At 38.8% G+C, this 15,017-nt stretch overlaps 1 protein-coding gene and 1 pseudogene across 8 annotated transcripts in view; one reads left to right on the top strand and one right to left on the bottom strand.

Moving 5' to 3' along the window:
* The window catches only part of BBOF1 (basal body orientation factor 1), a 41,394-nt gene that overhangs the window by 3,580 nt on the left and 22,797 nt on the right, over positions 1-15,017 (top strand). For 7 of the 8 annotated variants that reach the window (XM_046008748.1, XM_046008745.1, XM_046008746.1 and 4 more), the window contains exons 2-4: positions 175-403; positions 6,395-6,460; positions 9,230-9,373. In XM_046008748.1, the coding sequence (XP_045864704.1) occupies positions 175-403; positions 6,395-6,460; positions 9,230-9,373 (439 nt within the window). The remainder of the gene's footprint in view (positions 1-174; positions 404-6,394; positions 6,461-9,229; positions 9,374-15,017) is intronic. The other variant, XM_046008747.1, reaches the window with a different exon arrangement.
* On the bottom strand, positions 6,875-8,098 carry LOC123944806 (annotated as a pseudogene).

Raw genomic sequence — 15,017 nt, 5'->3', positions numbered from 1 at the left:
ATGTATTTCTTTTTTTTTAAATAAATGTGTATTTCTTATTAACTCATTCATCCAACAATATTTGGTCTTATGTGCCAGGCAATGCCAACCAAATAAATAGTAGTAAAAAGAAAGGTATAATTCTAATATAGTAAAGAAATGGTTATATATTGTCAATGTCCTTTTCCTATGCAGGAAGATAATAAAAGCTGATGAATCTGCAGTGGACAGAGCCAAGGCCAATGCCTCCCTTTGGGAGGCCAGGCTGGAAGTCACAGAACTCTCTAGGATTGAGTATCGTGATACTTCCCGGAGACTGGCAAAAAGTAATGAGGACTTAAAGAAACAGCAGTATAAAATGGAAAAAGACACAATGTCTGTATTAAGTTACCTGAAGAAGCAGGATCAGGAAAAAGATAATATGGTAGGTAGGTAGAAACCCTCCTGAGCCTCAGTAACTACCTCTGTCATACGTGAAGCAGTATGTTATTTCTGAATGGGTTTACTGTTAGAATTGGCTCTTTTATTTTCAGCCCTGATCCCATTGTTTTCTTCTTTTTTTTTTTTTTAAAGATTTTATTTATTTATTTGACAGAAAGGGAGATCACAAGTAGACAGAGAGGCAGGCAGAGAGAGGGGGGAAGCAGGCTCCCTACCGAGCAGAGAGCCTGATGCGGGGCTCAATCCCAGGACCCTGAGACCATGACCTGAGCTGAAGGCAGAGGCTTAACCCACTGAGCCACCCCCACGCCCCTCCCCACCATTGTTTTCTTGTCTGAAATAAAGATTGATGGTCATAAGGGAACATTATGATCCATTTTATTTTAAGAAGAGCATAGGTTATGACCTATATATTTTTTTAAAGATTTATTTGAGGGGTGGAGAGAGGGAGTGCTCACACAAGCAGTGGGGAATGGTCAGGGGAATAAGGAAAGAGAATTCTCAATCAGACTCCCCTCTAATCGTTGAGCCCAGACACAGAGCTCCATCTCACATCCCCAAGATCTGACCTGAGCTGAAATCAAGAATCCCAAGACTAAACTGACTGAGCCACCCAGGTGCCCCTGACTGATATGTTTTTTGATATTGATAAATAATTTTAATGATTTATAAAGCAATTCATTAAGGACTTTTAAAACCCCCTATAGCTACAATATTATCATTGCCATTTTATAGATAATTGACTTTCCAAAGGACAGATACCAATTTACACTCTACCTGGGTGACCCAAAGTCACACAGCTCATGGGTGTTAAAGTGGAATTTAGGTGCAACTCCAAATTCTTCTCTTTCCCATCTGCCTCTATGAGCTGCATGAATATTACTTATATATTTGCTTATTGTCTCTTTTCCTGATTGGAATGAAACCTCACAGAAATAAAGAATTTGGGGGCTTTTTAAACTGTTGTTCAGTGCTACATCTCCAGTACCTAGTACAGGCATGGCACATAGTAGGTACTCATTAAAATATATTTTTTGCATACATAAGTGAAAGGCTTGTGAGTGTACTGATACTTTGAAATAGTTAATACCAATCAAAACTTAGTTTAAGATGAGAGTGAAAGCATATTACAGAAATCAGGTAGCTGAACATTTGCCTTGATTTTGTGAATTTTGTTAAGTAATTTTTATGCACTACTGTTATTTTTTTTTCACCTTTTCTAGGCAACTTCCATTTTAATAATTACTCTTTCAATAGTAGGCATTATTAAAGTTGTCTTCTATAAAGTATTGTTCTAAAGTAAGCTTTTAGGTCAAATAATTTTCCAAATACGTAGAAGCTTCGTGGCCTGCATTAGCTGATTGCTCTTCGTTGATCAGGGTCACTTGTATTTCCTGATTTTCATCTGCCTTCGTATATCAGAGGTCAACATCTGGTTACCAGCAAGTAACATAATTTTCTCATAATCGCAATCGCAGATGCCCATTAAAACCAAAGAGACTATCTTGGAAGGAAGATGTAAAGTAGATTCAATATATCCTATTTAACTAGCTCTCCTATAGTTGTGTTGCTCATTCTACTATATCCTAGAAATGTGTCATTAAGTTTTATTTAACCTGTTTATAGTCTTATGTTAATTACAGAAATATTAGAAATGAAATGTGTTTTGGAAACATATCTTGAAAAAAATTAGTGTTTTTGCATTTAAGGCTTTGTTCATGTACAAATTAATCTCATATTTCACACATGACTTAATGACTTAGAACTGTCACTATTTATATCTTAGAATTTTTAGGTTTTCCGTAAACTAGTCTAATTATAACAATATTTCACTTATGTATCCTCTGATTCTATAACCATGCCAAGGAGTTGTTAGTTTCAAAAGCTACTCAGGTTTCCTACTAAAACATACTAGTAGCCTTGGGCAAATGATTGATTCCTTGACTAGAGCAGGGCAAGTAAAAAATGAGCCTGGAATACCTGTATAAGAAGGTAAGTAAGAAAATTAAAAGGCAGGGTAACTGGCTGGCTCAGTTGATGGATCATGTGACTCTTGATCTCAAGGTTGTGAGTTTGAGCCCCCATGTTGGGTATAGAGATTATTTGAGAATAAAATCTTTTAAAAAATTAAAGGGCACAGGTACTAGCTTGAAGGGGCTCGCACTGGCCAAATCTGAAACAATCAAAATAAATGATAGTAAAAGATAATAATCCACTGAATGAAATAAGTCCATGAGTGCATAGTGCTAATAAAACATACATTAATAAATAAATTAATAAGATTAATAAATACATTCTACTCCTTACAGTAGAATGTAGTAAATTATTAAATTTCCAAAGAATGGGGGAGTTAGGGACTGGCACAAAACCAGACACATACATCATTAGAACAGAATAGAGAACACAGAAATGGACCCTCAACTCTATGGTCAATGAATCTTTGACAAAGCAGGAAAGAATATCAAATGGAAAAAAGACAGTCTCTTGAACAAATGGTGTTGGGAAAATTGAACAGTCACATGCAGAAGAATGAAACTGGACCATTTCCTTATACCATACCTAAAAATAGATTCAAAAATGGTTGAAAGACCTAAACGTGAGAAAGGAATCCATCAAAATCCTAGAGGAGAACACAGGCAACAACTTCTTTGACCTTGGCCACAGCAACTTCTTGCTAGACATGTCTCCAAAGTCAAGGAAGACAAAGGCAAAATGAACTATTGGGATTTCATCAAGATAAAAAGCTTTTGCACAGCTAAGGAAACAGTCAACAAAACCAAAAGACAACCTATGGAATGGGAGAAGATATTTGCAAATGACAAAGGGCTAGTATCCAAAATTTAAAAAGAACTTATCAAACTCAACACCCAAAGAACAAATAATCCAAGAAATGTGCAGAAAACATGAATAGATATTTCTCCAAAGAAGACATCCAAAAGGCCAAGAAACACATGAAAATGTGCTCAACAACACTTGGCATTAGGGAAATACAAATCAAAACCTCAATGAGATACCATGTCACACCAGTCAGAATGGCTAAAATTAACAAGTCAGGAAACAACAGATGTTGATGAGGATGCAGAAAAAGGGGAACCTTCCTACGCTGTTGGTGGGAAGGCAAGCTGGTGCAGCCACTCTGGAAAACAGTGTGGAGTTTCCTAAAAAAGTTGAAAATAGAGCTACCTTACAATCTAGCAGTTGTACTACTGGGTATTTACCCCCAAAATACACATGTAGTGATCCGAAGAGGCACCTGCACTCCAATGCTTATAGCAGCAATGTCCATGATAGCCAAACTATGGATAGAGCCCAGATAATCATTGACTGATGAATGGATAAAGGAGATTCAGGACACACACACACACACACACACACACACACGAATATTATTCATCTATAAAAAATGAAATCTTGCCATTTGCAACAACATGGATGGGACTAGAGGGTATTAGGCTAAGCAAAATAAATCAGTTAGATAAAGACAATTATCATATGATCTCACTCATATGTGGAATTTAAGAAACAAGGAGAGGATCATAGGGGGAGAGAGGAGAAAATGAAACAAGATGAAACCAGAGAGGGAGACAAACCATAAGAGACTCTTAATCATAGGAAACAAATGAGGTTGCTAGAGGGGAGGAAGGGTAAATGGATGGGGTAACTTGGTGATGGACGTTGGGGAGGGTATGTGTTGTAATGAGCACTGGGTATTATATATGACTGATGAATCACAGACCTGTACCCCTGAAACAAATACTACATTATATGTTAATTACTAGAATTTAAATGAATTTAAAAAAAGAATGGGGGAGTTAAGTCACCATTTGGCATCATGGTAATAATTGATATCATCAAGAATCTTCAGTGGATGCTGAAACTAATGGTAAAAGTTTGATTAGCAGAAGGGTACTTGCAACATCTCAATGTATCTTTCCATAAATTACTTAATAATTATAAAAGGAAAAATTGTATCTTTTAAGTGGAGAAGTTAAGTTAGACATAGTCTAACCAACTGATGAAAATTAACATCAATTACCTCAGGATGTAATGCACTGAAAAGCATACATCATCACTTAGACAGTATATGCCTGCCAAAAATGCATAATCTGAATTCGCTCGTGCAGAGACATCAGACAAACCCAACTCTGGCTGCTATTCTTCAAAACTGTCAAGACCCTAAAAGACAAAGTCTGAGAAACTGTTCAAGATTAAAGGAGACTAGGATACATGATAACTAAATGTGATGCATAATCAAGGATTATATCCTAGACCAGAAAAACAAAAGTCGCAATACAAGACACTACTGGGACAATCGGCAAAATTTTGAGTATGGACTATAGATGAAACAATAGTCCTATATCAATGTTAAATTATTTTTCTGATTTTGATTACTGTGCTTCTAAAAGAATGTCCTTTTTCTTAGGAAATATATTCTAAGTATTTAGGGGCATGATGTCTTGAACTTACTCAGTCCAGGAAAAAATATATATCATTTATATATTAATATATTCATATTTTAGATAGATCTATCTATGCATACATAGACAGGGCAACACATTGGGCAAAACTGGGTGAAAAATATATGAGAAATCTTTGTACTCTTCTTGAAACTTTTTTTCAAAAAAGCTACCCAGATAAGAGAAATGTAAATCAAAACTACAGTGAGATATTACTTCGTGCCTTTTAAGATGGCTACTACTGTCAGAAGAATAGAAAATAACAAGCACTGGGAAGGAGGCAAAGAAATTGGAGCCCTTGTGCACTGTTGGTGGGAATGTAAAATGGCATAGCCATTATGGAAAACAGTATGTCGGTTCCTCAAAAAATAAAAAATAGAATTATCACATGATCCAGCAATCCACTTGTGGGTAAATTTCCAAAAGAATTTAAAGCAAGATCTTGAAGAAATATGTGTGCACCCATTTCATTGAAATATTATTCACAGTCAAGAGGTGGAAGCAACCCCAATGTCCACCGACAGAAGAACGGATAAAGAAATTGCGGTAAATACATAAATAGAATATAATGCAGACTTTCAAAGGAAGGAAATCCTGTTACATGCTACACATGGATGAACTTCAAGGGCATACTGCTAAGTGAAATAAGCCAGTCACAAAAGGACAAATACTGTATGTTTCTACTCAAATGAAGTATCTGACGCGCTCAAAATCATAGAAATGAAAAGCAGAAAGGTGGTTGCCAAGGGCTGGGGAGTAGGTAGGAGAAGAAATTAGCGTTTCATAAATGCAGAGTTTCAGTTTTGCAAGATGAAAAAGTTCTAGAGATCTGTTGCACAACAATGTGAATATATGTAACAGCTGAACTGTGTACTTAAAAATGGTTCAGATGGTAAACAAAATGTTTTTTTTTTAAGACTTTGTTTATTGGGGCGCCTGGGTGGCTCAGTGGGTTAAGCCGCTGCCTTCAGCTCAAGTCATGATCTCAGGATCCTGGGATCGAGTCCCACATCGGGCTCTCTGCTCAGCGGAGAGCCTGCTTCCCTTCCTCTCTCTCTGCCTGCCTCTCTTGTGATTTCTCTCTGTCAAATAAATAAATAAAATCTTTAAAAAAAAAAAGACTTTATTTATTTGACAGAGTGAGATCACAAGTAGGCAGAGAGGCAGGCAGAGAGAGGATGGGGAAGCAGGCTCCTTGCTGAGCAGAGAGCCCGGTGCAGGGCTCCATCCCAGGACCCTGGGATCATGCTCTGAGCTGAAGGGAGAGGCTTTAACCCACTGAGCCACCCAGTGGTCCCTGTTGTTGTTGTTGTTTTTAACACAAAAATACTGGTTATCCAAGCAACTCTGATGATAGCCAGGTTTTAGAACTGGTAATAACAGGTTGAAGGCATGTCCCCTTTTCTCTTCTCTCCAACTATACGTTTTAATATCATGGAAATACTAGGCTACTTAATAAAGGTAAGATACAGGGCAATTTTTTTACCTTCCTGACTCTATATTTCCAACTTCTACAGATTGAAAAACTGAAACAACAGTTGAATGAAACAAAAGAAAAAGCCCAAGAGGAGAAGGAAAAATTGGTGAGTGTATAGGTACATTAATACTTTCACTTACTGGGTGGTCAGGCTTCTGGCAAACTTAGATATTTAAGACACAGAAGAGTATGTGAATAAGTCCTCCGAGTAGCTCAGTGACTTTAAAGCTCACACACTTTATTGTACAGAAGCTCAAAAATAACATAAAATTATGTTTTTGTAAAAAATAATCTGGTAGTAGTGGTACTACTGAGTTTGTCCATTCTTTCTATGGCTTTTCAGTGGACAGAGGCAAGAAATATGTATTTTCGAAAGATTGTATAATGAGCCCTTACCGATGTTTTCAATTCAGATGCAGGAGGACAGGATTTATTACTTGATCTGAGTCTCCTTTCTCCCTCAACAAAGGTCCTGTTTTTTTTTGTTTGTTTGTTTGTTTTGCAATACAGTGATAACAAATTATTTAGTACTTTTCCATTCCATATCACCAGGAGAATTGATTTCAACTTTCCTTTTGCCTACATCAGACTCATTGGTATTCAAAACTGTATCACTAGACTCCGGAAATGATTTGATCATCACATCACCAGAACCATCTGGATAGATTTGCTGAAATAATTTGTTAAAAGCTGTGCCTCCCTCCAACTTCTCATTTTTTCTTCTTTGATCTGACTGACCAATTTATCCCAATTTCTTGCATAATGAGATGATGATGGATATAAATTCCTTATGTCTGCTATGAATTGTTTTTGGTTTAGACACATCTTCTTGCCCCCTTAGTTTTTCCCATCTCACAGCCTCTATCTTGATTTCATTTTATTTTATTTTTAAAATATTTTATTTATTTGACAGAGAGAAATCACAACTAGGCAGAGAGGCAGGCAGAGAGAGAGAGGAGGAAGCAGGCTCCCCACAGAGCAGGGAGCCCGACGTGGGGCTCGATCCCAGGACTCTGGGATCATGACCCGAGCCGAAGGCAGAGGCCCTAACCCACTGAGCCACCCAGGCGCCCCTATCTTGATTTCATTTTAATTTCATTTTTTGGGAAAGTACTTTAAATGTGCTCTGTTCTGGTATTATAGGATGAAGAAGTCTCAGTTTCAAATTGTGATCCTCTCCAGAAGGGAGTCTCACCAAAGCAGACACCTCTTTTTCTGAAAATCCCACAATCACATTATCCTTCTGAACATTCTTGATTTGACCATTTTTGATCCCAAGTGTAATGATTACTTGAGATATTGTTTGATACCCATAGTACTCGATTTTTGACTGATGAATCCTCTGGGACGCAGACACCTCGGATTGATCCATTCTGAGCTTCTTGACAGCTTTTAATCCAGAGACTGAAATAAGGACCTGCACTATCTAATTCCTGTTCTAGAAAAGTTCTAGAACAACAGCATAGTTTTTTCATGGTATTCACATATCCCTTTTCTCAGCATAGCAGTGGAATTATTTGGATCAAGTTCAAGAGATTCCTTTGCGTCAGCAACAGCATCATGGTAATTCCCAAGAAGAGCGTGATAATAAGTTCGTTGACAATAATACTGTGCATCATCTGGTTTCTGTTCCAAAGCCTCAGTCAGCTTCTCTAATGCTGCCTGGGGGTCCTCATCAATCAGAGGATCTGAGAAGCTCCGGAAAAACTTCTGGGCTTGCAGGTCCTGCTGCAGCTGCTGCCATCCCTAATAATTGCTGTTGCTGTTAGAGCTGCTACCCACAAGGTTATGAGCTCTCCCACCGGCCAAGGGAATGCTTCTCCAAAAATCCTATTCTTAATGATATTGGTATAATTGAGTAGTTGCTTTAAACCTTAATACACCAACAGTCACAAAACACTAATACCAATATTACCACTAACACAGATTAGTGGAAACAGTTTTAAGATTTTAGGGGGTGCTTTTCCCCCTTAGGATATATACCAATAGGGAACTATGATCAAATTACATTATCATTTGAAATAATTCCTGTGAGGTTATGCCACCAACTCAAGAACACATTTTGCTTTTGATTTTTAGATCACATTAAATTGTGCATCTAAAATTATATAATTATATAATTACGTAAACTATTTCTATGGCTCCAAAGTTGAAATCTATCAAAATGCTGTATTCTGAGAAATCTAATTCCTATCCATGTCTTCACAATATACCAGAGTATATTGTCAGAATTGATTTTTGTCAGCATGATGGGTGAGAAAGAGTATTTCAGTGTATTTTAATTTGTATTTCTCTTACTATGAGCTAGGTTGAGCATTTTTTCAGGTTTGAGGGTCATTTGCCTTTCTTTTTGGTATTTCATTCATTTAAAAAATTGTGTTACTGGCCCTTTTTTCCTCCATTTCCTCCCTCCTTTTTTTCTCTTCTCTCCTTTTCTTCCTTTTCTACCCTTCCTCCTCATTCTCAGCCTCTTCCTCCCTCTTCCCTTCCTTTCTTTTTTCCCAACTTCTCCTCCTCTGTTGATTTATTAGAGATATTGGCCCTTCCTTTATCTCTTGGTTCACTAATTTTAATTTAGGGTTAGGGATATTATTTGTCTTACAAATTAAAGGTGTGTTTAGTCTTCTCATACCTCTTTTTAATAATTATCTGCATTTTCTGTGTAAGATCAGCTCATTTAAGAATTTTTTCTTATTCAAGGCACTTGGGTATCTTCTAACAAAAAATGAAACTTTATGCAAAAATAAAAAGGGAACATTTCTTCAAAGATAGGCAAATGGCTCAAGGCTTCAAAGGGAACACAACTCTGTGGGGTTTCTGTTCTTTTTCCTAACTCTTTTATCTAACTCATTTCCTAACTCATTCTTGCATGCAGGAACAAAAGTATACTGTGCAAATAAATGAGCTGGAGGGACAGTTCCATCAAAAAGCCAGAGAAATTGGCATGATTCAGACAGAGCTGAAAACAATAAAACAATTCCAGAAGAGAAAAATCCAAGTGGAGAAAGAATTAGATGATGTAAGTTTCTTTATTTCTTTAAATAAAGGCGATTAGAATTAACTACAAGCATACCTTGGAAATATTGCAGGTTCGGTTCCAGAGTGCCACAATAAAGTGAGTATCACAGTACTGTACTTAAGTGTACAAAAGCCTTCATAGACATTTACTCCTGTGAGATGGTAAAGGACTCCCTTTGACATTTTAGAGGTTATCTGAGAGAAAGTGGAAGACATAATGAGTGTAGCACCAGGAGCAAGTCTTACTTCTAAGACTTCTCTAAGCATTTCTTGGTGACTTTACCAAATGTTAGCCAACACGCCCTTCCACATTTATCAGCAGTTAAACCTTTGGAGTGATTTCAGTAAGAAACAAATTACAGGGGCACCTGGGTGACTTAGTCGGTTAAGCCTTTCTTTGCCTTTGGCTCAAGTCATGATCCCAGGATCTGGGATCAAGACCCAAGTCAGGCTCCCTGCTCAATGGGGAGTGTGCTTCTCCCTCTCCCTGTTTTCATGCTCTTTTTCTCTCTCTCAAATAAATAAACAAAATCTTAGAGAAAGAAGGAATGAATGAATGAATGAATGAATGAAAGAAAAGAAAAAAGAAGGAAGGAAGGGAGGGAGAGAAGGAGGGAGGGAAGGAAGGAAGGAAGAGAGGAAGGAAGGAGTAAATTAAATATCTTGGGAAACATTAGGGGCAAAGTAGCAAAGTCCTAAAGAAAAATAGGTTTATACTGATAAAGGATGATTTTAGAACATTTTAGAAGACTCAGTAGGGGGGCGCCTGGGTGGCTCAGTGGGTTAAGCCGCTGCCTTCGGCTCAGGTCATGATCTCGGGGTCCTGGGATCGAGTCCCGCATCGGGCTCTCTGCTCAGCAGGGAGCCTGCTTCCCTCTCTCTCTCTGCCTGCCTCTCTGCCTACTTGTGATCTGTGTCTGTCAAATAAATAAATAAAATCTTTAAAAAAAAAAAAAAAAGAAGACTCAGTAGGTAAGGGTAGGCAGGGCAAGGAAAAATGAGTACTTTCTGAAAGTTTCTCTGACCTTGCTGTACTTTTTCTGTTTCTTTCCATCTGCTCAACTCAATATAGTTTTATTGCACTAATACCAATGTAATAAATGGCACATTTATGCTGGGGATAGTAGCTGAAATCAGCTTTGTGACTTTGGGCAAGTTACTTAACCTCTCTATACCTTGGTGGCCTGATCTGTAAAATGAAGATAATAAGGGTTACTCATAGGCTCATAGGGTTGTTTTAAGGACTAAATGAGTTCATATATTTAAAGTGCTTAAAATAGTGTATATCATGTAAGTGAAAATTATATTTATAGTGGCATGTAGCTCTCCGCAGACAAAAGTCCTGATTTGTAGAATTTTCTGATTTCCTTAGTATAAATACTTTTATTATAGCCAATTCCAAGCTACCAACACTTTAACAACATGCTAGCAACATTTCTGGTATGAGCCCGCTCCAATGTGCAACTGAACATTGCAGCTATTACTAGTAATAGTAGCAGTATTACCACCTAGGATAACCATATTTCATGCAGTGGAGGGACTAAAAATCGGTGTTCTGAAGTCAGACAGCCAGAGTATACTGTGTTTACTACTTGGATATCTCGTTAAATTTCCTCATCTAAAACATGGAGGTGAGAATAATGGTACCAACTTTAAAGGGTCATTGTGAAGACTAAATGGAATAATCTGTTTTAAATTCATAGCAATGTGGGGTCAATATTACCTGTTGCTGATCCTGCCACATTATTACTATTGCTAAAATTATGATTATAACCATGAGTATTATTTAAGGCCCTTCCACCATCCCTTTCAGTGCCTCTCACTCTTGGGCATGGTGTTCTCCAAGCATGCAATACCTCTCAAGCCCTCCTTGAGCTACCCAGAGGCCCATCTAACAAGAAGCTTTGATGGGAAACCAGAGTTCCTGTATCATTTCTGTTTACCATTTAGCTAATTGCCAAATCAAAAGAGTATATGAGAAATGAATAAATCATATCAGGCAATGTAGTATTTGAAATTATGGACTTCATGTCCGGTTCTGCAGCTGATAGTTGTATGGCTTTGGATAGTCTGTTCACTTCTCTTGGGTCTCGGATTCCTCACTTATAAAATGTAGCTGTAATATCATGTGTCTCCTCTTAGAATGTTATATGGATTAAATAATGTAATATGTGTGAAATACTTAGCACATTCATTCCCACTAACCCTTGGTTAGAGTAGTAGCATAGTAGTTATTGATGATTACTTGTTTTTAATTACACAGCTTTAAAAAGCTTAGTAGAGGGATGCCTGGGTGGCTCAGTCAGTTAAGTGTCTGCCTTTGACTCAGTCCCACATTGCAGTGGGCTCCTTGCTCAGCGGGGAGCCTGCTTCTCCCTCTCCCTGCTGGTCCCCCTCCTTGTGTGCTCTCTCTCTCTCTGACAAATAAATAAATAAAATCTTTAAAAAAATAAAAATCTTAATAGAATACTCTTAAAAACTCTAATTAAAGGTACATTCAGCCCAGGAAAGGAGAAGACACTTTCTTAGACTGGAGGAATGTGGAGGAATGTGTTTTAAACTCTGTCAGGGGCACCTGGGTGGCTCAGTGGGTCAAGACGCTGCCTTTGGCTCAGGTCATGATCTCAGGGTTCTGGAATCAAGTCCTGTGTCGGGGTCTCTGCTTAGTAGGGAGTCTGCTTCCCTCTCTCTCTCTCTCTGCCTGCCTCTCTGCCTACTTGTGATCTCTCTCTGTCAAATAAATAAATAAAATCTTTAAAAAAAAAGAGAGGAAAAAAAAAACTCTTTCTGTCATAATTGCAAAGTTATCCCAAAACCTTCCCATTAGGGCTTTGTTTTTGAACTTGATAACTTGTTGCTTTATAACTGTTCTTATAACTATTGCTTTAAAATTGTTCTTAATTTCTTTTTTAAAAGATTTTATTTATTTGGGGTGCCTGGGTGTCTCAGTGGGTTAAGCCTCTGCCTTTGGCTCAGGTCATGATCAAGGTCCTGGGATTGAGCCCTGCATTGGGCTCTCTGCTCAGCAGGGAGCCTGCTCCCCACCCCTGCCCACCCCCCACCCCCGCCCCCGCCTGCCTCTCTGCCTACTTGTGATCTCTGTCTGTAAAATAATAAATAAAATCTTTTAAAGAAAGGTTTTATTTATTTGAGAGAGAGAGAGAGAGAGAAAATGAATGGTGGGGGAGGAGCAGAGGGACAGATAGAGAGAGAGAGAGAGAGAGATGCAGACTCCTTGCTTGCTGAGCAGGAAGCCTGACACGGGCCTTGACCCCAGGACCTGGAGATCATGACCTGAGCTGAAGGCAGCCATTAAACCAACTGAGGCACCCAGGTACTCCCAAGTTTCCAGACCTTTAAAGTCCTTAAAATAGCAGTATAACTGTCTTCTCTAGTTATTTTATATTTGTGTTGTTCTTTAATTTTGTAAACTGAGGAGAATAAAAGGAGACAAGTCATCTATTTGCATATGTCCTTGTCACTCCTCATTAGTTCCTAGATTAGTACTTAATGATAAAACTTGCAGGGTGTCTGGGTGGCTCAGTTGGTAAGCATCTGATTCCTGATCTCAGCCCAGGTCTTGATCTCAGGAGTGTGAGTTCAAGCACTACATTGGGCTCCAGGATGGGCATTGGGCCTCTTAAGGAATAATAATAATAGTAATAACAACAACAACAACAACAACAATAATAAAACTTGCTTATTGAGTGTTATAAGGCAACCATCTAAAACTAAATCCTTTCATGGAGTTCATGGAATCATAGAACTGGAAGAAACTTTAGGGCCTATTTTAGCCTTCTACAGACAAGAAAACAGACGCAAAGATGTTAAGTGACAGTCGTGGTGAGTTATAGAGTCGGCAGCAGAGGCCCGGTGATCTGAATCCCAGTGCAGTACCTCTAGTCCTTCTCCCTCTGTGTTTATTTTTCCCCTCTGTTTTTTTCACCTGCATTAGTAACCTGTTACTGCAGAAAGTCTAGAGCTTAAAACCATAATAAACATTTAATAAAAGCACAGTTTCCGGGCGCCTGGGTGGCTCAGTGGGTTAAGCCGCTGCCTTCGGCTCAGGTCATGATCTCAGGGTCCTGGGATCGAGTCCTGCATCGGGCTCTCTGCTCGGCGGGGAGCCTGCTTCCCTCTCTCTCTCTCTGCCTGCCTTTCTATCTACTTGTGATCTCTCTCTGTCAAATAAATAAATAAAATCTTTAAAAAAAAAAAAAAAAAGCACAGTTTCCACAAGTCAGAAATTTGAGATCAGTTTAACCTGGCAGTTCCGGTTCAGGGCCCTTCATGAAGTTGCAGTCAAGATACCAGCCCAGAGGGGTGCCTGGGTGGCTCAGTGGGTTAAGCCTCTGCTTTCTGCTTGGGTCGTGATCTCAGGGTCCTGGGATCTAGCCCTGCATCGGGCTCTCTGCTCGGCGGGGATCCTACTTCCTCCCTCTTTCTGCTAGTCTCTGCCTACTTGTAATCTCTCTCAATCTGTCAAATAAATAAATAAATCTTAAAAAAAAAAAAAGAAAACTTACTTTAAAAAAAAAAAAAGATACCAGCCGGGGCTTTAGTCATCTGGAGGCTTGATTAGAGCTTGAGGATCTGTTCCCAGGTGCCAATTCACACACTGTCAGGTTGGAGCCAGTAATTACTGGGTGGCCTCAACATCTTCCCATGGGGGTCTTACAAAGGTGCACTGAGTGTCCTCACAATTGGTCGATGAATTTACCTAAAGCGAATAATCCCAAAGAAAGCCAGACAGAAGCTATCCCTTTCTTGACCTAGCCTTGGAAATCATAGAAATTGCAGATATATTTTAAAACCACCACAGGACCACAGTCCAAAGTATGCATTGATGCAGGAATGTTCTGATCACCTCCCTGAAGAATCTTCTTTAGTATTTCTCTGTTGTAAAACCCAGTATTTTCCAGACGCCTTAGTGTGAAAGTCAAGACCCCACACCTACTTTGGAATATTAATTTTCTCCTTGTACCACACCTCCCCACGTGCACACCCTTTAATCCACCCAAACTGGATATTAACTCATCCCTGAAGTTTTTTTTTTTTTTTTTAAGATTTATTTATTTATTTATTTGACATAGAGAGATCACAAGTAGATAGAGAGGCAGGCAGAGATAGAGAGAGGGAAGCAGGCTCCCTGCTGAGCAGAGAGCCCGATGCGGGACTCGATCCCAGGACCCTGAGATCATGACCTGAGCCGAAGGCAGCGGCCTAACCCACTGAGCCACCCAGGCGCCCTCATCCCTGAAGTTTTTTTGTTTTTTTTTTTTTTTTTTTGCCATTTCTCATAGTTCACAGTGTTTCTTTTAACTGGAATATATCTCCACTAGATCTTTATCCATTAAAATTTTACCTATCCTTCAAAAGCTCAGAACAAATTCATGTTCTCCTTTATGACTCCCAAGAGTCATGTTTAAAAGTATTAACTTTCTTAAAAAAAAAAAAAAGGAGGTTGGTGCACCTGGGTGGCTCAGTGGGTTAAGCCTCTGCCTTTGGCTCAGGTCATGATCTCAGGTTCCTGGGATTGAGCACCACATTGGCTCTCTGCTCAGCAGGGATCCTGCTTCCCTTCCTCTCTCTCTGCCTGCTTATTTGCCTATTTGTGATCTCTGTCAAATAAATAAATAAATTCT

Source organism: Meles meles, chromosome 6, assembly GCF_922984935.1.
Source record: "Meles meles chromosome 6, mMelMel3.1 paternal haplotype, whole genome shotgun sequence".
NCBI classification, from domain to species: Eukaryota; Metazoa; Chordata; class Mammalia; order Carnivora; family Mustelidae; genus Meles; species Meles meles.
Note: the sequence above shows the minus strand (reverse complement) of the source record. Positions and strands in the feature narration are given on the sequence as shown.